Consider the following 27,683-nt stretch of genomic DNA (forward strand, 5'->3'; position numbering starts at 1 on the left):
ACACACTTGGATTTGCGATGTATATTGCGATATAATTTTTACACGCTTATGTGTGTAAAATCACAGTAGAAGTACGCGTGCGAAATGCGCACAAAAGTGGCTACACGATTTTGCGGACATAAGTGTGTAAAATTGGATTTGCAACGAAGATTTGCCTCGCCACTTGGATTTGCAACGACCTGCCTCGCTCCCTGCCATAACGAATAATCCTGATTTTTTTCTCCTTTTACACCAAGTTCCCCTGAGAACGACGTTACTCCTCCGTTACGGTTGTTTACAAATCCTCACGTAGGCGGTGTACATGTGCGTGAAACGCGCGTGCGTGCGTATGTGCATGCGTCCATACGCGGTTAGTCAGTTAAATACGCTAAAGCCCGCGGACTTGTTCGTTCGAACACAATCGCGATATATTCATTTCCTTGTCCCCGGATTCGATTGTGGCCACGGTTTTTTCAGGTCCGTCACAATGACAAGGCGTGCGCGCGCGCTCCATGGCGACGGAGATGCTCGACGTGCGCCGGTACGTTGGTGAATTTTCGCCGCACAGGAAAGAGGCATAGGTTATTGATTATCGTGAATGGCTTTATAAATAACTGATCGTGTAGGAGCACCCGCCGGAGACGCGTAAATATCGCTCGGCGCTGAGTCGTTCTTTAAAATCGCTGCCGCTATTGTTTTCGGCGAGGAGAAATCCTGCAGACGGATTTTCGCGGGAGGGATCGATGGATCGCATTGTCGATCGCGCCGGATTCGCGAATCCATCGTTTGTTGTCGCCCTTCGATCGGGAATATCGCTGACTGGCCGGTTCGTACTTTAACGGAAAATAAAGCTCCGAGGCTCCGCGCTAAAGCAGGTGAATTAAATATGCCTATAGAAATTCGTTTTTCCGTGAAACTGCGGTAATCAAATCTTGCTTCGGTTTAGCGACTCGTTAGAAATCTTCGGCTTTTGCATCGGACAAAAAATCCATCTCGCCGCGCGTGCCTGAAGTAATTTCGAAAAATATGCTCTTAATTCTCTCTCTCTCTCTCTCTCTCTGGTTGCTCTTCTTCTTTCTTTCTCTATTGAGCTTTATTAACCCTTTGCACTCCGCTGTCGCCGTAGCGGCGACATGGTTGTTTTGCTGCCTCGGCACTTTAAGAAATTTTAAGTCCTAAAATTTATGTTTTTCTTTTATAATATAAGTTAGAATATGTTTTGTTATAAAATAGCTAAGAAATAAAAATTTTGTTTTATTGAAACGACTCTATTTTTCTTCTACATCATAGGTATGTACTTGGAACTAATAGCCTCTATGCATTACTAGGCTGGAGTGCAAAGGGTTAACGAATTGTAACATGTAATTTAATCTAAACACACGTTACACGTCGTAGAACCACCGCTCTCTTTTTTTCCCCTCCCGCGAGAATTTATGGAATTTTCCAACCGGTTATTAATTCACACGGCCAAAAAGGAGCTTACGTACGCGTTCTAGAAATCCACTTACGCATGAAAGAGGAACTCATTCGCGGCCTGTCGCGCAACGCGAGACAAAATTACGGATTGCGTCCCTCGTACGAAGTAAATTAACGGAGAGGAATTTCACGATGGAAAAAGCCCCTTTTCGTGGGTTTTAGTTGCACCACCGGCGACAGAAGGGGACTAATCGTGATCGATTAGGAATGTTCTCTCAAATTACCGAAGATACTGATGCGCGATATATAGGGCGACAGTAATAGATTGACCGGAAGTGAGTCGTCCACTATACTCGCGCACGGTATCTCTTCTGTACGAATAATCTCTTGCTACTATTACTACTACTACTATTGTCACTACTGCTGCTGCTATGAATACAAATATACGCATGAGTGCGGGGGGGTTAACACCGCTGATAAATGAAAATTACCGTACGTAATGCGATGATGGCTCGTTCGTTGTTAAATCTAAATGTATGCATTAGATGCCGGAGATTAAAGCGACTTCTTGATCAAGATTAAAATTACCTTCGCTTACAGACCTCTCTCTCTCTCTCTCTCTCTCTCTCTTTTTCTTCAGGACGAGAGCCGTCATGTTCTGGAACGAATTATCCGAAAAATTCGCAAGTCCTCCTCTTTTATATCCTTCAGGAGTTGCTTCTGCGACCACATAGAACAAAATAATCTTAAGTCAATGATAGATATTCTCGTATATAAATATGAATATTATTCTTAAAAGATTTTTAGTCTTGAATTATAATATTTTTGCTTATATATGCAAATATCTATTATTGATTTGAGTCGAAATTTTTTTCCCGTGCATTTGAACGGAGCATGTCTAATTTAGAGGCTGCTTCTACTTATTTTTGTAATGCGCTTAGTGGGATATAATCCTAGACCGCGTAAAAAATAATGCATCTCTCTCTCTCTCTCTCTCGCTCTCACGGCTGTATACTTTCCTTATCACCGTCGACGCGGGCATGTCGAAAACGTTTCGTTCTCTTCGTTAGCGTCGGTTGAAGCACCGGCGAAGGGTTAAAAGAAACTCACACGCGGGAGAATTCATACACGAGGCGCGAAGGAGATCAATAAGCGCGCACCGCGCGCTGTCCTCGTACGCGACACGTTACGTAAACTGAAATTAGAAAAAATTACTCTCTCGCGCGGCCTGTCGAGCACAAAAAACAGGGGAAAAAGAGAGAGAGAGAGAGAGAGAGAGTCGTAATGTGCGTGATCAATCGCATCACTCATACGCGAGGAGTCATTTGCGCTTATCCGTCATTATCAGTCGTCGCGAAATGGAAATGTCAAGGACCGCGTGCGAGGTGAGTAACGGGGGGGGGGGGGGGGGGGGGGGNGAGGGCGAAAAGTTCTGTGTTACGTACAGGTGATTCTGTATGGGCGCGGGTCCACCTGTGCCGCACGCATCGTCGATCGGATGAATTTCAGCAGCGACAATTCGCGAACGGGGTCGGTGCAGCGTCACGCCCTAAATTGCCGGTGTCGGTCAGATATACATTTATCTCCGCTCGTAAGTCACCGGCCACTCGATAAATGTCAGCGTATCGTTCGCTCTTTTTTAATTCCACAACGGATATTAACGTAGCGGCGCAACAACGTAATAATAATGTTAATTCGATCGGGGGAAAGCCAACTGTGGAAAATGTGCTCGCGACACACGCGGCAGCGGCAACGACGCGTGCGATATTTGCGGAAAAACAAAAGGGGAGAGCCAATAATCGCGAAATTAATTACGCCGCTGAGCGCGCCGTGCGACTTTTCTTCGCAGTCGACTTGTTCTCGCTTGAATAATTTCGATCTGAGAAGAATGAAATAAACATCTCACGGAAGAGCGTCTCCCGTCGTTGTGGGGAATATCGCGCGCGAGAGAGAGAGAGAGAGAGAGAGAGAGAACGTCGAGGCGTGATATATTCCTGACTGCGGTTGTTGTCGCACACTGTTAACCACGTATCGTCAAAGTTGGAGGTACATAAAGCAAAAGCAGTGGTACATGTCGAGGTACGTTCGTTGAATTTGGAGGTACCACGACATACGTACCACCAAATTTGGAAATGTCGATGTCGAAATGTCCCTGGTACGCAGAGCTTTTATTTCAACGTATATCTTCAACTTGGGCGATACATGATTAACAGTACAGAAGGTCTCTCTGCGAGAGATACGAAACATCGTATGGATATTGAGTAGTGTGAGATAAGCAGACAGGCAGAAAGAGGGAGGGAGGGAGGGAGGGAGAGAGAGAGAGAGACACAGAGACGGTAGTGGTTTAACTCGATTGATTACAATCTCGATGACCGTATTAATGTAACTTTGTGCGTGTAAACAACGTAGCGATGCAGTTTGCGTTTAGTCGAGAGTTAAATTTCCGGTAAATATTGGAAGCTCATGCAATCATCGCACCCTACGTATACACCGAGAGCATTTAACGTCGCTTGATTCCGACTAGATTTTCCGGATGTGACCGTTCACGTCACCGGCCATTATATATCGGCCGATAAAGAGACCGCTGGAAAACGTTTTTATATAATTGAGAGTAATGGAAACCGCCACATCGGACATTCGTGACTCCGCCTCTTTACGTTAGTTATCTGTATATATGTGTGTGTGCGAACACATATGCGTGTTTGTCATTCGAACCTACGGCATTCGAACCCATCGCGTGGTAATGGAGCCCGAATTGCTCTTTCAAAGGGAGACACTTCGCGGTGTCCACCCAGCTTCGTCAGCTGTCGACGATGGATTCCTGATTGTTCCCGATTAATTCGTCCACGCATTTCCACGCTGTTCTATTACCGAACTCGACCGACGTTCGATGCTCTGCGCCTCGCTCTCGCGTAAAAACCCACTCCCCCTTCCCACACGAAAGTAAACGAAAACAAATGTCGCGGGGGAGAAAAGATTCCGCGGGATAAATTCGTCGGTCTAATTGAACGAAGCGATATATTCCCTTCAGACAGGAGACCGATGTGCCTCCTCCTGCCACGAGGCTATCGTTATTTACGGCGAATGTTCAATTAATACGTTTCGAATACAGTTGAAGAGTAATATGGCGGTTAACGCGCGCGTGCGAGTTTCCAGTAGATTACCCATAAATACGTATCGCCGAAAGTTGCACGCAATTTGCCGGAAAATCCGTGAACTCGATGGAAACTATTTAGTTCGCTCCGACATCTGTCGCGCGCACACATGTATACACACACTCGTGGAAATGTCGCGCCCGTGCTTTCTCTCTCTTTCTCTCCCTCGCTCGCTCTCTTGATGGCGTGTCGCACTTCTTTACCGCTGTAAAGGGAAACTTTGTCGGGATTTTGTTGTAATTCCCGCACGCCTGGAGCGGCGATCTAATTAACGCGAATCAGCGTAAAGTCCTGCCACCAACTCACAGTAACTTGTCATTCTTTATAGGTATCCATGAGTCGTGTAATATATTTGTCGCAGAAACTCCTGAGAGAGAGAGAGAGAGAGAGAGAGAGACAAGTACAATTAATATTTCGCGCACGCGTAATTTTAATTTCGGTTAATTACACTGGCACCACAGCGGTTCCGATCGTCAAGGCCCCCGGCGGCGTTGAAACGCACGCTAAATGACCGGTAAATTCAGCCGGGCCGAATCCTGAGCCGCGTGAATGAAGTTAAGCGCGCAATTAGCCGGAAGGGCCACAAGCTCACGTAGAAGCGTCCTCGTAGTTGATCTGCGCGCGACCGTTGCGCGTTTTCACGACACAACCAAATGACGAGGCATTGTGTCCGCGACCGCCGTAGTTTCATCGGGTTACATCGGCAGCATGTAAATGAGAGAAGGGCGAGCAGAGAATCATACGACATGGCATACGAAGGGCCGTAAAAGTGCGGGAGAAATTCGCATAACGCGCCCGACCTTCGCACCTTTATCGCTATAAATGTAGTAAAACCGACGAGAGTTCTGTAACTGGTCTATCAAAACTTGAAACGAGAATCTCTCTTTCTCTCTCTCTCTCTCTCTTTTCTACACTTGCTCTCTCTTGCTCCTTACGCTGATTGTCCTGCTTTTGCGAAACCACCGATTTTGCGGTGCACCTCGAGTTCTCAAGAAGATACTGTAATATCGTTTGTTATACCGATTACGCGCCGACGAGCTACGACTGATTCGCGAGAAACGCCTTCGAAGAAACGTCCCGCGGGGAATACGAGGGGGAGGGGGATGATTGCGCGCTGTTGCGCAAGTCATTCGGCCGGTCGACCGCGGAATTTTGCAATTTCGTCCGTCGTTTCGACCCATTTAAAATCTACTCCCACCCGTCCAGGCGCCGCGTTTGAAACGCCCCATCGTCGGCCCGTTGTTTCACGTATTTACCTGCCGCCGATTCAATTGCACGGCGTTCATCTTACACTTTGTAAAACGTTTTAAGCGACCCGGTTCCGCTGAAGTACTCGCCGCGTCACAACTTCGGACAGCTTCTCCAATAGAAATCCCAGGTATTAAGGTGGTTGCAAAGTTCACGACGAGACATGAAAATCGAAGCAGCGCCGCTATCGACACACGAGGGAATTATTATATGGTAAAAGTCCGGTAATTCAACGACGGTGAATGGTTGGCGGTGGAATTGAAGGTAACTTCGGCTCTAACCGGTTATTCGCGGCCGGCTATTATCTTCCAGCACGGCTTCGCGGTAAAACTTGGCATAACGCGCGAGACAGAGAGAGAGAGAGAGAGAGAATATCCGACGCGCGAGTATGCAAATGAGCGTGTTTGAAATAACGGCCGCAGCGGATGCATAATAGTAATAGTAATAATAATAATAATAATAATATCGGTCGCGTACACCGGCGGGGTCGCTCAAACGCCGTTCTTGCTATTTCACGCGCGATTGCAATTAATGCGCGGAGAAAAAGTTGCACCCCTGGGACGAAATTTGTCGGGTTTCCTCGCCCACGTCGGGGAGAGAAACGGGAGTATATTTGCGCGAGCGCGCGCACGAGCTCGCGGGACACGAAATACCGCGAGATATCGTACACCTCGCTAGGTTAATTCGACCGTGCTCGCGCATGGGATATTTAAATTTATGAAAACTACGAGCGGCTCCGGAGCGGCCGCTCACATCGCTTACTCAATCTTTGTGTAATCACAAGGTAGGAAGAGGGGGGGGGGGGGCGAAGATAGATCAGCGAAATAAGCTTCCTCAGAGTGAACAGCAATTTCCTTCTATGATCGGTACGGGGGAAAGAGAGAGAGAGAGAGAGGGAGAGAAAAAGAGAGAGAGAGAGAGAGGGAGTGGATAGAGCTATCAGTGAAAAACCCGACGAGGGGGAAATGCACGACGGGAGAATGCGGGTTTATGTACGATGCACGATAATATCGTGTCCGACTCCTCATTTTATCATGTAAAACTCGTCTCCCCTAAAAAGAGAGAAATATCCGGTACTACAGTGCGTGCAATGGCGGCTGATCTCCCGCGGGATGCGTCTTGATTTATACGGCCAAGTGGATCTTCCCCGAATTTTCGATTTCCTGCGCGTAAGAAATTAATCCGCGACTGTGGAGCGCGCTGTGACAGCGTTCTTTCATTTTTCCGAACTTTGGAAGCATAACGCGCGGATGTGGTGTCGCGTTTATTCGAAAGTACACCGAGAAAAAGTGTTTGGTACTTCTCGTCATAATTGCACGCAGCAAAATTATTATTGCAATCGGCAAAATTATTTTAAATTATCCTCGCGGGAGAAAAATGCCAGTGATCATAATTTTACATATTTTACGATATTATATTTGCATAATTTTGCAATATTTTTGCTGCATTAATTTTCTCGGTCGGGACAGTAAAAGATACGGCAAAAAAAGACGGGAATAATTTTAAAATTTCACCGGCATTAATCTTTTTTTTTTCATTCATTCGGTCTATTGAAATATGTCATGCTGGGAAGAAAGAACCCATCACTGAAAGCACAAGGCGAGTAAACTCCAGAGGCTCGGGCTTGCCTTCGAACTTTGGAACTGCGAACCACTTTCTAAAGATAGATAATTAGAAAGAACCTTACACTTTCCCCTGCAAGTGGTACATGGCAGATAATGAGACGGTAAGTTATCGGACTGCGATTACTTTATCAAAGTAGCGCGCCGCGAAGCGAATCGATCAGGATTGTGCACGAGTGATAGTACCTTGAACCGTAGAATCGGTCTCGAGGGCTGGGCTGTTCAAAAGTGTTGAAAAAGAAAGTATCCGACATGTGTAAATAGAATAGCGAACGTTTGAGCGTCTGCCGGCGTTGCAACGGTAAATAATAAGACAGCCTCGCTCCTTATGCGTTCAATCCATTTATCTGTTATCCCGCTCTTGTCGGGGAAACCGCGAGGAGCGTGTCTGCGAAACGTGTTACAAATTTCAGTTCGGGTCAATCGTCGCTCCGCGATCTCACGTGCACATTTACGAGCAAATTCGACTGAAGAACGAGTCCTGCGGGAATCGATGCTGTCAGTCGAGCTAGCGAACGGCTCGAGACAGCGCGGAGAGAGAGAGAGAGAGAGACGAAGAGAGAGAGAGAGAGATGCCGCTGGAATAGTAAATAAGATGCGAATTTACGGCGGGAACAATGTGGAACGAATATGTTTTTTCGGGCAGAAGCACACATCCTTTCGCGTTATCATATATCCCGCGGCATCTTTCTTTCTCTCTCTCTCTCTCTCTTTCTCTCTCTTCCTTACTTTTTCTCTTCGTTCTCTCGTTTATTTTTCCTCGTTACATCTCCCTCGTGCTTCTTCATTAATGTTCTCTTACACACTCCATCTCGGTGCAGTTCTCCACGCGTAAGCCTTGCTCGCGCTTGAAAAAGGGGGTCTTCTCAAGTAAAGCGACGTATAATGCTCTTCCCCGAGTCGAGCCGGCACGAGCGAAATTTTAACGGTGATCCCCCGCTCAAGACATGTTCCCGAACTTATCGTTGAAGAGTACCTTGAACGATACGTTTTATCCGTCGCTTAGATACGCGTCGTCCCATGCTTCCTGTCGCCTCTGCTTTCATAAGATTCGACATCTCTTATAAGCGTATTTCTACTTTGTCGAGTTTCAACCTCGAAATTTCATCTCGCGATGGGAGCTTGGTGGTGACAGTGCCATCCCGATGTCGTGCGATTTAAATCTCCTTTTCTCTCTCCCCCTCTCTCTCTCTCTTTTGTTTTCTCGCTCCTTATGCGCGTAGACGTTTGTCCTCTTTTCGGAAAATCGAACGTTCTAAAGTAGAAGTTCGCCGCGAACGGAATAGCACGTAAGGCGACGTGCCGATTTAACTCTTTAGTTCGATAAAGGCGACCATTGACGCTCATAGAAAGAGCCTTCCTTGCGTGTACCGAAAGAGAAGGAGAGAGAGAAAGAGAGAGGGAGCGTATCTACTACAGCCCCGCGAATCGCGATGATTTTCTTTCAGGTAGACGTTAACGTTACAATAACGTCGATAAGTTCGCTTTTGTCTTCACGGAAAAAAAGTGACGTTCTACTTTGTCTAATTATACGGAGCACGTAGAATAACCGTATGCGAAATAGTGCACCGAAAGATTTCTATCAAACAAAGAAACTTTTCGTTTGCCGTAATTATTCCATATCCATTATTATAATTACATTATAATCTATTATTATATAATTATAATACTGATAATTCTTCATTGGAATAATAATTTTTAAACAAGAGTTATTCAAGTTAGTCAAAATTGTCGAATTAGCTTAATATATTGCGCGTGAGGTAGAAACGACGCACGCCCTGCGGAACCACAAAATATCACGTGAGTCGTGTAGATTGTTTTTCTTCTATCTCGCTAAAAATTTTATTACACAGCTAAGCATTTGAATTTACTATTTTATTTTGAATAGAACTTATTAGTGTAAATAATTTATATAATATTCCATTGGCCCTTTCTTTTTGAAAAGCTTTTTGAAAATTTTCATAATTCCCGTGATATTTCATAGTTTCACTTTTCACGCGTAATCTAGCATACGGTAATTCGACGACCTTAAATAGCTGTCATTTAAAAACTATCATTTGAACGAAATTTCGATAAACAAAAAATGACTTCATTTGGCACCAAGAATCTTCCGGCACGCCCCGTATGCAGTCATTTTGAGACAGGGCAATTGCGAATGTTAGCGTAAAGGCTCATTTAGCACGCTAGCGTAATTTTTCAACGCCGCAGCATCTCTCTCTTACCTCTTCTCGATATTTGTCATGCGTTAGTCGCCGTTGTGCGGATTAAAATAAAGAGATAACTTTTTCCTCTCGCGAGCAAGAGAAAGAGAGAGGGAACAAAGTACCGGAAAACGTTTTTTAAATATGTCGCGTGTGCGCGCGCGTTGCAAAGTTAAAAGGCGCAAATATATGACTGTTTTCGCGATGTCCTTTTCTTTTTTTATTGTCGTGTGCGGACGACGCAATTTTCTCTGTTTAATTTATGGTGCTCGAATTCCCCGACGTGACGCTCGTACGCTCGCTTTCCGCGATCTCTTCCGTTTTCTTTCTCGATTTTACAACGGTGAACGCGTTACAGCGCGCAGACGGGGATCCGAAACGGCTTTTACTGTTCGCGAGATCAGCCCGGAACTTTTATCACTTCACGTTTCCGTGAAATTCACAAAATGCACGACCCTCCCGCACCTGAATCGGATCAGTCCCCGCTGCGGCGCTATATTTCCCGCGGCCGCTTTCACGATATAAGTTTGCTATCGCAAAACATCTCTGTCACAAACGCAGGGCATATATATATACGTGTACGGATAGACCTCCGCGCGTACATTCTTGCGGAACTGGGTTAAGTCCCGAAAATTAAATTTTCCCTCGTCCGGACTACGGTAAAAATCCTCTCGCGTCCACGGTGGGAAAAGATTGAGCAAACTTTTCGATGCAGCATTTGCTGCGTATTTACGCGTTCCATTTTATTGCGTTCGCGCGGATATTACAGTAGCCGATGGTTTCCTTCTATTTTCATTTATCACACACACACACACACACACACACACAAACACGCGCGCGCGTATATACGGAGGGCACATGAGAGAAATTGCGATAATACTGGAAAAATCGGTGGCACATAAAATGAAATTCAGGAGCGGTCGCGAATTAAACGTTTGAATATTTCGCGACGTACCTCGACGGTCTCTGTTTATCCCTGAAGCAAAAAAAGATAGCCCCCCCCCCTCTCTCTTTCTCTCCCTGGTAATGGTTATATACGCGCGGCGATTAAATCGTTCCATCGACGGTAAAATTAATTTCGAGGAGTATTTATTCATGCAACGGGTTAAAAAGGTTCAGACCGTAACGATCGCGCCTCTCTCTTCCCCTCTGCTTGCAGGTGGTGTAATACTCCGTGGGAACTGATGACCGACTCGAGCCGCGATCCTTGCTGGAATCAGCCGATCGCTTGTCGATAAGCGTCGGCGGGGGATCAAAATGTGACGAGCCATGTGCCTCTGACGGTCGCGCGACAAAGGAAAAGACTGGACGCGTGGCCCTAGATTGACAGTGTGAGTCCTTTTGTTCCGTTCGGATCGCGTCGTATCGTATTGTATCCTAACCGTAACGAGTCTTCCGCCGGAAGATCGTTACATTAGATAAACGACGCGGAGCACGGAAAAAGAAGAAATTAAGACAACGACTTGGCCGGAGGGGGGAGGGGGATTTAGAATACTTCGCCGGAAACTTTCTTCCGGCTTCTGGCTCACTGCTGGAGCCAATCGAGTCTTAATTTTGTTTGCCTGCAGTCAATCGACGGCGATTTCTTTGTATTACGTATATGTGAGATCGTCGACATCACGTATTATTTGCACACGGCCGAAGACGCGGGGAAACCAGAGGTCCTGTCGTTTTTCGCGGCGATAGACAGGTTCTCTCTCTCTATCGTTTTGCGCCCCGTCAGACTCGGATTGGTCGTGCCGATTTTAATCACGTTGCGATATTTGCGGACAAACTGCGCTCATTATTCAAAGCATACTTCAAATATTGGTGTTGCGAATCAGCGGCTTGACAATGAAGCGACGTATTTAGCGAACTGAAATGTCGGACGACGTAGGCCGACGAGGACGTCGAGTCGCTCCGTTGTTTTTTTTTTCATTCTCTCGTCGCAGATCGGACATCGAAAGATCGCGCGCAATAATGAGACGTCAGCTGAGAAACGAGCTTCCGTTGAAACGATCGGAACTCTCGGAAAATACAGGAATTATTTCCCCGCGCATGGGCGATATAAAAATGGAATTATCTCGGATCGGTCGGTTGAAAAGAAGAGAGGAAAGATATCGGTCTTTCCCGGAAGTATTTCTAAATTTCCCGGGGATTTTTAAATTACAACTTTTTCCCGGGTATCCTCCTCCCGGGGAGAGAATTCTTCCCGGGGAGCACCGGCGACAGAGCGGGGAGGATCTCCGTGACCCGATTCCCCGTTACAGACGGCGATGGTTCCCAAATATTCGACAAGTGCCCTCTCGCGTTTGTGCCAATTGCACACCATTGATCTCCATTGGGAGACAGCGGTGTACAGCGGAGCTCGAGCGCGGTTAACGTACGCTATCGAAATGCTAGCTTCGAGAGTCGAGAGAGCCCCTTTTGCTGATGAAGTCGGCGACGCGTGCTAACACGTCCGTCTGTACTGTAACGTTACTATCCACCCCGCGATTGTTTCACGCCGGATTTGTAAAATCGATTGTCGTCGATGATGATGTCGTTGACTTCCGCGCAAAAGCGAAAAGGTATCGCACGGTTGCGTTTAACGTCGGCAATACGAGAAGGGCGTGTTCCGCATACGACTGTATTATCATTTTATGCTCGTCGTAAAGAAAGCAGAGAGCTACATCAGAAAGCTGAATGCGACAGAAAGTACGCGGCACTTGAAGCCCGTTTCTCTTTTAAATAATAAATTACTCCGGACCGCGGGACAATGATGAGAAAACATTAGGCGTGCAGGGGGAGATAAAGGGACGGACGGAGAGTTTACTTAGTTCGGATAAACGGCGAGCGATCTGCTCGGGTGGATTACCGATACGGTATCGGGGCAACAATGCAGCATCGGGAACGTTATTCGAACCGGACTTTAGAATTGGAATCGATTGCATTTCCCGTTTTAATCAAAACTCGGAAACAACACGGTAGTTGCCGCAGCTGACGTACTTTAATTGGGATATTCCGGTTATAAGCTTAAGCAAACTGAAGTTCTATAACGGAGTGACATCGGATCGACAAGTTCGGGCGAACTTTCTTCTCTTCCTATCGCGACGCTGCGTTACCCTTCGGGTAGAAATTAATCGAGGCGTTCCCTAAATTTATAGTGGCCTTGGATAGGCATGCCCCAAAATTGGCTATGTTCGTCGCATAGACATGGCCCAGAAAAACAAATCCTGAGTGGATGTCTTTAACAAGACCTATGGCTTATAAAGCCTAATCAGGGCTTAATCAGGCCTAGATAAATTTATAAAACATTCTAAATTGTACAAGCGTTACATTAAACCCGAACCCGGAGCGATTGAATGAAACGAGAGACTCGTCGACTCGATCGCGGACGGGATTTACGTGACGCAGAGATGTGCGAATTCGAATCGAATCACTGTTGATTCGAATTCATTTTGGAATCTAAAAGATTCGAATTCGAATAGTTCAGTAATTTCGGATCATGCGTGAGATATAATTGCGTACACACGTATGTATCTATCAGCTTATAAGCTCTGCACACTCCTTGTTTGATATTCATTATAAATTTTCTAGCACAGCGCTTAGCACAGCATTTTCCTTGCGGTTGGCGCGAAGATCAAAATTACGCAGTGATTAATATTTTTACCATTAAAAAAAAAAGGTTTTTAATGTCGCTGAAAGTATTTTATCACATTCAGATTAGCGTGTAATGTAAATCCCGGAGAATCTGATTCGATGCGTATACGAAATGAAGAGATTTGATTCAATTCGACGTGAAAATTAAATTCGATTCGACCACGCAGCTGCTTAATTCGCACATCTGTAAAGTGACGGAAAAATCGGCACGAAGCCGAAGAGAGGCGCGCGCGCGTTCCGAATAATTATTTCCCGTCGGGATTCGCGTGCGAAAATGCATTTCGACATGAAACAATGTGAGCAATCGATTCAAAAATGTGGCGGAAACGTATAATCGTGGCTCGAGGACGCAAGATTCGCGGTCGGAACGCGCCCGCTCTTGACGTCCGGATTCGTGCGCGGGCAGCGCGTAAGGCCGCCGGGACGCCGTCACGTGAACGCTATATAACATCACGACCGCGACACGTAGAAGAGAATTTATTGATTCGCGCGAAATTTATCTCACGTGACGTGATACCGACGAAAAATATACAAGCAGTCGCCGGCTCACGCCTCGCGGAATGCCGTGCGGAAAGAACGGAGCGATTTATGCGGCCGTCCGACATACACGAACCACCCCTTCAACTCATCCTGAAAATTTCCCCATCAAACTCGGTTGTTCGTCCTGGATGCGCCATTTTTTACGAGAATTTCGCTATTTTTCAGGCGATCATTGTACACGTTAGGCTTGCTGCAATTCGCTTAGAGGCGCGAACCCCTCGATGGGGTGGGACGATGAAGTTTATAATGAAATTATCGGGAGGCGCGCGCGCACAGTGTGTGTCGGCTCGACGAAGTAACTTCGTTCCTTCCGCTCTGTTTTTCCCCCGTTTTTGCGAAGATGTTTTTCGACGATTCCACGGACCGAATCTCATCGGCACGCGCGTGCGGAGACCGAAATATTCCCAACGGTTGTTCGTGTTAAGGGAGTCGTCGTGTTTTACCGCGTATTTTTTAGTACTATGCTCGTCAAAGAAAGAAAAGAGAAAGTTAACGAATTATATAACTTTTTTCGTTTTTCAAATAAAGTCAACCGTCGTCGTTTACATTAACGTGTATATTATAACTCTTCGAAAGATTTTTTAATTCTGTGTAGCCAGTGGCAAGTATAGTACTAAAAAAAATTTGCAATAAAACAGGACGAGTCGAGGATCCCCTTAAGGTCGTTCCACATTAGTCGCAGGTCGATTACAAATGTATGCAACGCTTACGACAGCTAATCAGAAGCATCAATGATGCTATTGATGCTTTTGACTGGCTGCCGTGACAAGCGTTGCGTACGCTTACAATCGACTTGCGACTAATGTAGAACGAATCTTTAAGCGATGTAAGATCCACGATCGATAATACTAAAACGACATCTGTCGATTGTGTCGACCGTTTCTAGTAATTGCTCGCGGTGGGAATACGATAGAGACGAAAATAAAAACGGACAACTGGCATGGTTCGAGAAGAGTCAGGCGTGAGATATATTATTGAAGCTGAGTTACCTCTAATCTAATTTAAACTCTAATCTAATCTAATCTAAAGGTATCTTGAAGAAAAATTGAAAATTCCGGGAAGTAGCCGCTCACGAAGGGATCTAAAGAAATTGAAAATTGCAGAAGGAATTTCGAGGGACTGTAGATTCCTATAAACTCTCCATCGTAATTTAAAGTACCGATAAAAGCGTTAAATACTACTATTTCACGAAACATTCCTTTCTTTTATTATTGATCGATACATCAAGGACAAAGCGATCGTTTGAAATCAAAACGGTTACTCGGGTTCCGGAAAAATCTTACAGCGGTGCGTTAAGCCTTAAGCCGTAAGAAATTGACTGATCGCAATCGATTATTCTTCTCACATTCAGCCACGAGATTGGTCAATTTCTTACAGCTTATAAAGCTTACCGTACTTATTGTAGACCGAAAGGAAAGTCGCGCAGCGGGAGCTCGCCGCGCGCATCCGCCGGAGACTCGGCGGCCTCCCAGTCGCGTGATGATTAATAAGTTTCGCGCGTTAACCATTACGAAGTTTCAATGTTACGTGGGCGATTTCTTGGAAGGTAAGGCGCGACGTTGCGTGCGGGAAGGATTCGTGTGTACGATGTGTATGTGTGTGTTCGAGCGCGAACAACGCCTGACTGCGCGCCGCCGTCTCTCGTGTTAATCCACCACGTTTGTTATTCGCTGCGTTTATTAATAACTGTGCGCCCGAATTTAGGTAATTAGTCGTGCCTCTGCACGATAAATGGAGCGCGATAATATCTATCTGGAGGCGACCGACGGTCTCTCTCTCTCTCTCTCTCTCTTAATTGTGGGCAAGTTGTTGTTATGGGCAAACTACTGCATTATGTTCACCTTATAAATTATTCACTACTAATTATTGCATGGTATCTTTAATTCTTTTTCATTATTAGAGAACTCATTATGCAGTGTCGCTACATTTTTATAACTAACGTTCTAAATGATAAATATTTCATAATTGCAAATCTAGAATCGATTGAACAACACTGACGAATGTAGTGTAAAACGTAAATGGGGACCATTTTCTTCTCTATTGTTTCTCTTTTTTTTTTTTGCATTTAGTTGGGCTTGAAGGAATTTTTCCCAGAACGTGGAACAAATAAATCTATTTATCTGTCTCCCTTGCTCCCCTGTTTGCCGGAGAATAGGAGATCCTCGGGCGAAATGGAGAACGTTCCTTTGCTGAATCGAAATAAGCTTGCCAAGTCGAATTCGCACGACAACGACGACGACGATAACGTCACGTTGGTTGTATCACGAAAGTTCCCCGCGATCGCTTTAATCAAACGCGACTCGATAGCGGCACGCCGCGGCTGCTTCGGCGGTAACCCGCACACGACGACGCTTATCCGGCTGATATCCCGAGATTGCGGTGCAGCAATTCTCTTCTCGCAGTTTACCCGGCGACATTAACATGCCACTGCGATGAATTTTTCCGTATTTCACGCCTCGCGCGATCCGCCAGACGAGAGAGACGAGGGCTCTTGCTCTTCGTTATCGCGGCCCTTTTCGGAATTAAGTGAATCAACATTTGCCTTGTAAGCGAGCACGTGTAATAATGAAGTTGACAGTTCCTCCTCTCGCGCTTTAAATTAGCCGGTGCGGGAAGACGAAGAAAAGCAAAGAGAGAGTGAAGATGGTGAGGGAGAACACGGGACAAGACAGGGATGATTAAGTACCCGACGATTTTCGACACGACGAGCGGTTAATAGAATAGAAAAACTGCTTGGGGGGTGCGATGTTTTCCCAGATTTCCACCGATAATTGCGTAAGAGTGAGCGATCTGAAAGCGAGATTACGCTTTCGATCCGCTTCACATCGCAATTGTCGCCGTCCCCCGTCCGTGAAACACTCGACTTTTCTAAGACCACGCTTCCGCCGAGAGAGAGAGAGAGAGAGAGAGAGGCAAGGCTGGATCTTTCTTTAACTGCGCGATATCGGAAAAAGGCGTTCCAACAGCCCGGAAAGCACGAGTCCGGGAAAATGCGGAATCGCACACTTTACTCGTTATCGCTCGATGCTGTGTGTCGCTTGACCATTTCCTCGCTCCACCACGGAGCTATACGGTGCATATCGTTAGAGACTCTCCTTCATCGGCGACGTTTTCAGCGCTCGGAGCGTGACAAAATCGCGAGTGCGCGCGTGCCGAGTTGTCGCGTACACGAGAATGGAAAAATTTCCCGTTCGCTCGCGGAAAACTCACTCTCGTGCAGAAAATAACACTGCCTACGTGCAGCCGAATATGTGTGCCGCAATTTGCGACACACGGTAATTTATAATACGCCGCCACCATCATCATCGTCGTCGTCGTCGTTGTCATGGAGGAAGAGAAATCGCGTAGCCGCGCGAAGTAACTTGATATCGCGATGCTCATCAGCGACATTAATAATTTCTATCTATTATCCTCCGAGCAGCCCGTTACAACGTCTAGTTCCCATGAATCATTTCGATGATCGTTTAACGCCGCGCTGCGGCATTTATTATCCGAGCGGGTGGAGCGGTGGTGAATTGTCACCGTCAGCGAGTCTTCAAGCGAGCCTTTATAAATTGCAATCGGGAAAAATTGTTCATTAAACGGCGACGTTAAGATAACGCGGGTGAATGGCGGTTTTCCCATATAGCGACGCATAAAACAAAGAGATGTTACACGAACAGATGCTGAAGCGTATCGGTCGATTCGTATCTCACCCCAGTGAACATCAAGTAACAGTAACATTACGATAAAGTTATAACAAGCGTGGAAGCGGCTTAACTGTCACAAATCGTAAGGAAAGTGAGTTTCATTCTTGAAACTTTCCATTTTCTTCGAATCTCTTATTTTGTCTTTAAAGAAACTAGTGTTGTTAAACATAATTTTTTATGATCAAAAGGATTTTTTTTTAAGATTCAAATCGAGTAAGAAAAGGATGAGAAAAGTGAGTCTTTTTCTTAAAACCGAGGAAAATGAGGAAAGCGAGGAAAATGTTTCTAAACGAGTGAGGCAAAGTGAGAACTATAAACCACTCCCACGCTTGTTATAATTTCCCATTCAACAATGTAACTGTTATACGGAGCACGTTGTATTGTACATTTATTGAGTGAAAATCATAACATTGATGCAATATTACTGTTACTTGAAGTTTATATCCGAGCACCTGAGGAGAAATGTGTTTATCCTTTATTTATGCAGAACCTCTCTCTCTCTTCCTCTTAATTTTGTTAGTAGGGGATGTGTTTTGCAATAAAGCAGGCAAATGCAATTCTCTATATAACAGCGAGGATGATCATTGGTGAAGAGGCGAACGAGGCGGCGAGACGTCTCTCACGGAAATGTGACGTCGTCGCGAAACATTTCGGGGTCCTGGTGACCCGATCGATCAGTCCTCAGGAAATTACTTGTGGATTCGCGTTCGCGAGTGGCTCACTTACGGAGAAATTGCGGACTCCTTGAAACTTTTAAATCGCCTTCACGTGCGCGCACGCATACACACACACACACACGCGTGTCTCTTTAGGTGGCGCAATACAGTCTGGTTGAACCTAACTTTTTCCTCATCAGGAAGTAAGGGGCACGACGACGCCAAGTTCGGTTGAAATAAGCGAATTGAATCGGCGAGTACATTTCCGCGGAGAAACGGAGCTCGCATTAATATTCGTTCCAGACGACGTTCCACCGCGCTTGTCGTTCACGAATCGTGTCCCCCCTTCCCCCGAAACGCGCGATGAGGGCGACCGCGAAATGTCGTGCGGGACTCGTTGTCGAGCTCGCTCTCGAACGTTCTTTTGAAAGGAACGTCGCTCGTGAGTCGCACAAACGTTTCCCTGTGTTTCCTCGCACACTCATCGGATCGGTTCTCGCGTGTTTAAAAAAAAAGAAAAGAAAAAAAGAACCGAGAGACCGAAACTACCTCGATATCAGAGGGTCGAATGGCGGATTATCATAGATGGCGGATACACCGGTTAGAAGAGAAAGGAACGTGGCAAGAGCCGACTCACCGTTGATTGACGATGGCGAGGTTGCGCGCGATGATAAACGACTTGGCTTTGCAGAGGACAGTCCGGACGACATGAACTCGAGCGGCGAGTCCAGCGGTACTATGTCGGAGGACTACGAGGTGGGCGGCTGCGGTGTCCCGGAAGAGGAGACCGGCTCGAACCTGCCGACGTGGGAGGCGGCGGCGGCCTTGTTGACCTTGGGCTTCCTCGTGCTGGCGACGGTGTTCGGCAACGCGCTGGTGATCCTGAGCGTCTTCACGTACCGGCCGCTCCGCATCGTGCAGAACTTCTTCATCGTCTCGCTGGCGGTGGCGGACCTCGCGGTGGCGCTCCTCGTGATGCCGTTCAACGTAGCCTACCTCCTGCTGGGCAAATGGATCTTCGGCATCCACCTGTGCAAGCTCTGGCTTACGTGCGACGTGCTCTGCTGCACCGCCAGCATCCTGAATCTGTGCGCGATCGCGCTGGACCGCTATTGGGCGATCACCGATCCCATCAACTACGCGCAGAAGCGCACCCTGAAGCGCGTGCTGGCGACGATCGCCGGCGTGTGGATCCTCTCGGGCGCGATCAGCTCGCCGCCGTTGGCCGGATGGAACGACTGGCCGGAGGAACTGGAGCCGGGCACGCCGTGCCAGCTCACCAGGCGCCAGGGATACGTCATCTATTCGTCCCTGGGTTCGTTCTTCATACCGCTGCTGCTGATGAGCCTGGTCTACCTGGAGATCTTCCTGGCGACCCGTAGGAGACTGCGCGAGCGGGCGCGGCAGAGCAGACTCGGGCCGGTGCAGTCGACCAGGCATCGCGAGACCGACGACGCCGAGGAGTCCGTGAGCTCGGAGACGAATCACAACGAGCGCTCGACGCCGCGTCTGCAGGCGAAGCCGTCGCTGATCGACGACGAGCCGACCGAGGTGACGATAGGCGGCAACACCGGGGTCACCGCCGCCAGACGTGGCGGTAACGCCGGCGTCGCCGCCGCCACCTCGACCGTCTACCAGTTCATCGAGGAGCGGCAGAGGATCTCGCTGTCCAAAGAGAGGCGGGCCGCGAGGACCCTCGGCGTCATCATGGGCGTATTCGTCGTCTGCTGGCTGCCGTTCTTCCTCATGTACGTCATCGTGCCGTTCTGCCCGGCGTGCTGTCCGTCGGACCGGATGGTCTACTTCATCACGTGGCTCGGTTACGTCAACAGCGCTCTCAATCCCCTCATCTACACGATCTTCAACCTCGACTACAGAAGGGCGTTCAGGCGGCTGCTGCGGATCCGCTGAGGGTCCACGGAGAGGGAGACAGAGCGACTACCGTTTCTCGGAGCTGCTCTTCCTCAACGCGAGGCTCCTCCGGCGCGGCTCGAGCGTAAGTGGTCGTTTCGACGTCGCGTCCTTCTCCTCGCCGAGCAGCGGGAGCGACAGCGGAAACAGCAGCAGCAATAGCGGCAGCGACGGAGTCGATCGCGATCGGCTCTTTCTCCGCCCGGCTGGCACCGCCGCCCCCGTCGTATCTTCTATCCTACTCGCGGGATCTCCCGGCGGGGGGAGGTTGTTAAATAAGTTCTTCGTCCAGGGAAAAGCGCGTCGCGCTCGTCTTCGCTCGGCGCCCAATGTGTCGCGCAATTAACGGCAATTCCGGCGCTTCCCCTCGCTTCCTCCGATCGTTCTCGCTCGTTCTTTCCCGCGGCTCTCGTTGCCGTCCCTCAACGGCGGAGTCCTTAATGCGGACGTGGCACGAAGACGACGGGTTACGGCGAGCCGAACGACGGCGGGAAACGGAGCGAAGGAGTGGCGGCGAGTAACTTCGGATCTCGTAAATTGGCGAAATCTATTATCGTCTCAACGGCGAGAGTCACTGCCGCCGATCTCGCGAGACACCGCTCTTTCTTTCTCTCTCTCTCTCTCTCTTTCGTCCGGTCCGCCGCGTCAATAATTTATTTTCGACTGCGCGTTTTAATTAAGATATCGCGAAGCCGCTTGAGGAGCGCGAGTAATTACATTTGTCCGACGGGCAACAACGCGCTCGTAATTTCTTTCATCGGAGAAAAAGTAGAGTAATAACGCGCCGTTGCCGCGTTACGAGCGCACGATTCTATGGGCAAGTGTGCGCGCGTACTCGATTGAGACAAGATAAATCTCCGGGTTTTGACGGAAGTAACAACAGAGGAGAATTCCGGATCCTCGTCCGCACGCCGGGAAATTTTTTTCCGAATTAACAGGATCGCGACCCGCGCAAGGGGAGACGGTAAAAAAGGAGTGCGCGAATTTGGAATCACGCGATTCCCCGCGAAACCAGTTTCCTCTCTGCGCACAGAAGGTCACGCGGTGGCTCCTATTGTCGGCTGTCTTCGACCGTTGATTAGCTCATTGTCGGTAGAACCGAAGAACGGAAACTGTTTTTCTCCACACTTTTCCGTTCCTTCTTCTGACATCGGCACGTCGCACGATGGAAATCTCGACAATCTCCTCTCGGTTGATATAACGAATCGCCATGACTTGAACGTGAGAAGAATGAGACATGCGCTTATCGCCGGAATTTTCGCGAAAATTTATTAAGGATCCCGGGAAGATGCCCGCGAAAGTGGATGCGGTCTCATCCGAGAGAGAGAGAGAGAGATGCACGAAGCGTGCCAAGCGCGCGCGATCAAGATTGGCAGCCGGAGTTGGCGCTAATCCGCCCTTTCCCCTGAAAAGCTTTAAAGGGCGTAAGTTGAAGGGGAAACTTTCCGGAGGAGTGATAAAGGAAATTGTGCTTTCCCGCGTTGGAAGCGGCGACTACCATCTTCCGACCGAATACTACTGCGCGAGGCTGCATCAGCTCCGCGTCAATCAAATTTCTCTCTTTCTCTCCTCTGCCTATGGTTCCTCCGAGATTAATCTCGCGGAAAGTGATTAACGATCGAATTTAGCGACTCGAGAGCCTGTAAATAGGATTTATCGCGATCAGCGTGAGTGATCCGCGCGTACCCGCGTACAACGCTCGCGGGTCGTGGTGGAAATCAAATTCGTCTTTGGCGCGGAAATACTCTCTTTCTCCCTCTCTCTTTTTTCCGTCTCTCGTGAAACGTTTTCATCAAAATCTTATTTTTATATATAATCCAGAAGATATTAAGAATATAAATTAAAAATAGCAAGCTAATCTCAAGAAACGCGTGTAAAAAGTGTTAATTTTAATTGAAATTTCTTAGCTCTCGAATGATCTATCTCTTCCTAGTTGCGGGAACAGTTGGATAATATTTTAATCTGTATACGTAAGTGCAAGTTTCATCGAATTCTTATCAAACTCATATTTCGCCTCGTAGCTTCTTCAATCCGCGGAACACAGTTTTCATCCCTCGCGCGCGACATTCGACACTTCGTCGTGAACTTGCCGCTTTCGAATGGGGTGCACGGCTCGCCAAGGAAACACAAACAAAGAGAGAGAGAGAGAGAGAGAGAGTTGGGGATCTTTGTGAGAGCCGACACGTGCGATTTGAAAGACCGGGGTCAACCGGCGAACGAATGCGTCGGGCGAACGCGGGGACGTGCTTTTCTCACCAACGACAACGGAGAAATAATCGTGCGTACACGTTTAGTCATAGGTGAAAACCCGTACAGTAGAAACGTATCTGCCGATCGTATCAGTCGATCTCGCAAGTATTACGGTTGTGAATAATTACTGATCCAGAGAGAATCTCGCGGAGCGTGCAGCGTCGCTAAGGAAGCGGCGTGGTTCGCCACCGTCGAAGCGGTGCGTCGCCATCAGGCGGCGCGATGTTTATAAATAATTTATAAATAACGCCGATTCGCGAGACCCGCTGTGGTGATGTCGCGCGCCCGGTAGCGACCGCGCATTGTATAAAGTCACACACTTTAAATCGCCTCCCGATGTATTCACGTTGACACGCGATTATACACTGTCACACGCATACACATGCATATGTACAAACACGGTGGCACACCTCTGCACAACGTCCCGACGCTATGTACTTTAACGACGAGTCCTTCGGTTTATATTCGCGCTTTTTCCAAGTCGCTTTTTTCCCCACGTCCGGCCCAGTTAGATTGTTCGTTCGGCGTCGGGACTTCTTAAATATTCGACGCGCAAAGTGTATCTCGGCGGCCGCATCTCGCGCGCTTCGTCGTTCTCCTCGCGACGGAGAAGCGCGCGAAATTAACGGAATCAGATTTTTCAGTTTGTTCGCATTTACATCCTCGTGGTTTGGGACTTTCGTGATACCGGTGTTTCTTGCAGCGACCTCAAGAGAGAAACAGACTGTATGTGTGTGTGTGTGTTTGCAGGCGTTTGTATGAAACTACCTTCCGAAGTGATATTCCCCCCGGATCGAAAGTGCTTCTCGATTGTCTTCGTCGGAACTTCTCCTCTCTGGCCATTAAGAGCAGCTTTTCGAGAGTGAATCTCACGAGTGGACACTTATTCTCGGTGTTACTACGCTCAATGGAAATACGTATCGATGGCGCCGAGACATTATGTAGACGTGTTACACGCACACATGCATTCACACACACACATATTTACTTATACGCTAACGTGACACAGATATACATACACAAATATACATACACATGTATACATACGCGAAATACTCTTTATATGACCAGAATACAATTTAAAGTATCTTTAACGATAAACAAATAAATAAATAAATAAAAGAGGGAACAGGCGGCGGGAAGCCGCCATCTCCTCGAGTGCCGCGCCAAACGATGGATTAAGGTGAACCGGTAGGATTATAATAAAATGAAAGAGGCAAGAAATAGATCGCGGACGGACGTACGCGACCCCGGTGTAGCCTCGACCTCGTCACCAGGGCACTCTATAATAAGGTTGTGATAAGGTTGTGAGAAACACGTTCGTAGCCGTGCTACGGACGACATAAGATTTTTAATTACTAGAATAGGGAACATTTCTTTACTCGAGACACTAACTCTATACGATGCAGCGTTGCCTCCTACCCAAGGGAGAAGGAAGGAACGAGAGAGCCAACACCAACCCACCATCACGAAACCTGATCACGCTTTTTAGACGAGTATCGAACCTCCTTTTTCCTTTCCTTCTCATTGTTCTACTTTTTCAAGAACGTCCTGTAAAACGCTACAAGCAGTTCCGAACTTGCACGGCTGATAGTGTCGGATTACATCTTCGCCTGAGCCGTCGTGTAAATCCCATTTACATAAAAACGTAACTTCTTCGTCTCCACCACCACCTCGGAGGTGCCATCCGGTGCCGCTCGGCTTCCGCCGGGCCGCCCCGTTTTTATCATTCATTCGGAACTTAAGCGACAGCTCGCGAGAATTCGCTAAACGTACGAATCTACCGTTATTATCATGGAAATTCAATCTATATATCCCTCTCGCTCTCTCTTCCTCCCTCTTTGGTGTCCTTTTACGAGCGCCGTACGTGTGTACACATGCAAGGCGTGGAGGAACTTTGATCAACGTGGGCGATTCAACTTTATCGGTGCTCCCGTCGCGAACGTCGTATTCGCGGCGGTATTTCGACGGAACGTTAATCTCGGTCGCGACGTGTCCCCTTTCTTTCTGATATGAAGCGCAGCTTATCTCCTTATTTCGCCGCGCTCCGGAATTTCGCACTTCGTGTTACTTTCGCGGGGATATTAATAAGTGCCAAAATAACGTTGTACTTATATCGCGCTTCGGGCGAACACTCGGAACGGCTTGCCTCGAATATTATTTCCCTCTTCTCCATTGGTATCGCTTATCGTTATTATCGCATCATCGTCCCTCTCCTCTCGCTCGTTACCCCCGTTGTTGCGCAAAAAACAAGGCGTTGGACCTTTCGTGCGTCGATATCCTTGGGTAGGAATTTCATATGCGTAGTTTATGACATTATATTATATATATATATATTGTATATTATATATCGCATTAACATTAAATATTACGTACGTATCGGCGATTCGATTCTCGACGAGCGTCTGGCGAATCGGCGCGCGGCTCGTCGTCGACGCAGTCGCGCAGCACCTCGACTCCGTCCGTCCCGGGACTCGAGTCGAGCGATCTCTTCTCTTCAATAATGATAAAGACGAGAGTTTGGAAGAAAAAAAAAGAAAAAAAATGGAAAAGAATATATAATTGTCAACGATGTTCCCGACGCAACACATTTTGACGCACGCCGCGCAACGATTCGCGACGATTTGGAGAGTCTCGCACGTTGTGATCGAGCCTGGTCGCTCGATGTGAAGAATACAACCCGCAAGAGGATACGTATGATAAATTAAAAAAGATATATATATATATAAATATATATATACACACACACCTAGTTGGTAAAACTGATACTCCGTTGGTTGTGATTTACAAGTATAGCAATACAGATATACATATACTCATTTCTGCGCGCGATAATGCATCGCCGGCGGAGCTTTCCTCCCTCCCTCTTCCCCACCCAACCTCCAACCCCGAGTTCAGAGTTACTTCTTTCAATGCGAACTTCTTCCGTATCTGTAAATCAAGAGATAGTTCTTCGAGGAGAGAGACTCATGGAGGAGAGAATTCTTCTTCTCGGTCTCTCGTCCGACGGATTTCCGCGCGAACGAATACGAGCGGAATGCGTAAAAAGCCGAGGAGTCATCTGAATGACAATTTATCTCGCATCAATAGTGAACTTTTAATATCGCCGGTATACACCCGAGATATCGTGTCAAGGTCCTCCGAGTCGCATTATCCCTCCGCGCTGCGTATATCCTGCGTGCGGAAAAATGTGGGTGTGCTTTATAAGACGCGCGCGTATGTGCGTTCGCAAAAGAGAATCATGTTTTATCGCGGAGCGCGAAGCTCTGAGGGTGAACGAAATATTTTCAAATTCAAGCGAAAATAGGAAAGAGATATCGGTTACGATATAGCCTAGGATTGTGCGGATATCGGCAGAAAGGGGGGAGGGGGGGGGGGGGAAGACAAATAAACNACGCGCGTTCGACATCACAAACGGTGCATTCGTCGTTTCAATATTGGACCGCGCTTAATGAAATTTTATGTCAATAGAATCGCCGCAATCGCCGGTCCGGCCGTTATCGTTTTCATAAGTAGCTGATTCAACAATGTGCGTACACGGATTCTACATCCGCCGGATGTATCCGCGAAACCGGACATTCTCAGGCAACATTTTCCACGCGAGAAAATGAAAGACTGCAGCTGTTGTAAACGACAGAGAGAGAGAGAGAGAGAGAGAATACTGTGTGTAATTGAAATAAGATATTAAATTCGCGTCATGCCTCGGTAAAATGTGCGAGTACCTAAAACTCTTTCTATCTATCTAGTTTCTACGCGGCTAACGTAGCTAACGTAGCTAACTCTCTCTCTCTCTCTCTCTCCCTCTCTCTCTCTCGCGCACGCGCGCGCTACGAGTACGAATATAAAATTTTGAATCTTTCCAGAATCATGTTTGCGAAAAACTCTCTTTCATTTTTTCTATGTTACAGCACTTACTCCTCAGATTTGTATGCGCGTTTCGCATGTATTCGTCGTTCCGGCTACGAGTACTTCCGTGTAAAACGGGCGCAATATTTATTTTATCCGTGTCGCGATCTTTCGTTTACAAAAAGGAAATAAACAGACACGGAAGATGTCGCGTGTGTATATATTTGGAATGTGTGTGTATATGTGTGCATGTGTCGCGTGAAGCACAGAGGAAATTTTGCGATGTAACATTCTCGCGTCTGGGAAAAATTTCGAAAGAAGTTATCTCGCGCACGGAAATCCGGGAGGAGATCTCCGCTCGCGCCTTCGGCAGCGCAGACCGGACGAGCATTCATGTGAGAGCCTGCCGCTTGAATGTGTGTGTATAAAATCAGTTAATGAATACAAGACGGACATTTTGATGTGTACGTGTATGCGAAGTAGGTGGTGAACCTGCGTATGTGCGTGTGTGTACGTTGCGATATGAAATGAGTGAGTCGAATCGATGGACGATTATGTATTCACTGCGATGAGTGTTATAACAAGAATTAACTTCGACCGACGAAAACCGCAACAGACGCACGAAATACTGAATTCTCTGCGCTGGAACTCAATATAGTCGCTCTCAGATAAAATTTAGTAAAAAATTTCGTGCTAAAACGGTTTACTGAAATTTTCTTTTATTTTAACAAGATTCAATATGTTAAAAAGTAATACGTTAACGAGGCGAATATGCTGATTAAACATTATATTTCTGTACTTTTTAACATATTCCCCATGTTAAGGTAATGCAAAAATTTCAGTGGGCCGTTTGCAACACCAAATTTTTTACTGTGCGCGCACGTAACAGCGAGTTACGGGTGGTCGATCCCGGTCGATTATGAATCAGTCATATGTGGAAAATTTCCAGCCGTACGCGGGAAAGTTCTGTGCGCAATCGATCCGATAATCATGTTCTGTTTGTTTTCTTGAAATTATAATCTTCGTTACGCAATCTTTGCTATCTGTACACATCAATCGCACAACACACATGCGTTTAATTTCGTTATTTACATCGAAAGGAGATACCGTGCGCGATCCACCGGGAGATAATGTACGGTAACTAATGATAACAAAACGATGGAACAAAAAGATGTTGCATAATATTGCCGATTTCACGCAATAATCATTGTGAGATTTATCCGGGATTTTGTGCGCCTGCCTGTGTGCGATCGGATAGGGGGAGAGAAATAAAAAAAAAATATATATATATATACACACATGAGAGAGTACATCTGGTGTAATTTATTGTTAATTTGCGAATTCCCAGTTTGTTTTCGACTGGCTTGTCCAGTGTCACATTTTATTTATTTCACCTCAACGAGTCGTAAACAACCGTAGAGGTATGCGAGAAATAAAGCGCGATTCCGTCGTGGAATTTAATTCATATTTGCGTATAATGCGGATCTAAAGGCTGACAATTCGGTGACATTCGCGTCTTTCTTTTCTGTTCTCCCCCCCCCCCCCCCCC

The 27,683-nt window shown here is 47.1% G+C and overlaps 1 protein-coding gene across 3 annotated transcripts in view; it reads left to right on the top strand.

Moving 5' to 3' along the window:
• LOC106747765 (tyramine receptor 1) overlaps positions 1–25,675 on the top strand; it is a 28,455-nt gene extending 2,780 nt beyond the window's left edge. For 2 of the 3 annotated variants that reach the window (XM_014625649.1, XM_014625650.1), the window contains exons 2-3: positions 10,781–10,952; positions 18,819–25,675. In XM_014625649.1, the coding sequence (XP_014481135.1) occupies positions 18,836–20,038 (1,203 nt within the window). In that variant the 5' untranslated portion in view covers positions 10,781–10,952; positions 18,819–18,835 and the 3' untranslated portion in view covers positions 20,039–25,675. Of the gene's footprint in view, positions 1–10,780; positions 10,953–17,632 lie in introns of those variants that run through there. The other variant, XM_014625648.1, reaches the window with a different exon arrangement.
• Positions 25,676–27,683: the final 2,008 nt, after the last annotated feature.

Source organism: Dinoponera quadriceps, unplaced genomic scaffold (assembly GCF_001313825.1).
Source record: "Dinoponera quadriceps isolate SergipeBrazil2010 unplaced genomic scaffold, ASM131382v1 scaffold1395, whole genome shotgun sequence".
NCBI classification, from domain to species: Eukaryota; Metazoa; Arthropoda; class Insecta; order Hymenoptera; family Formicidae; genus Dinoponera; species Dinoponera quadriceps.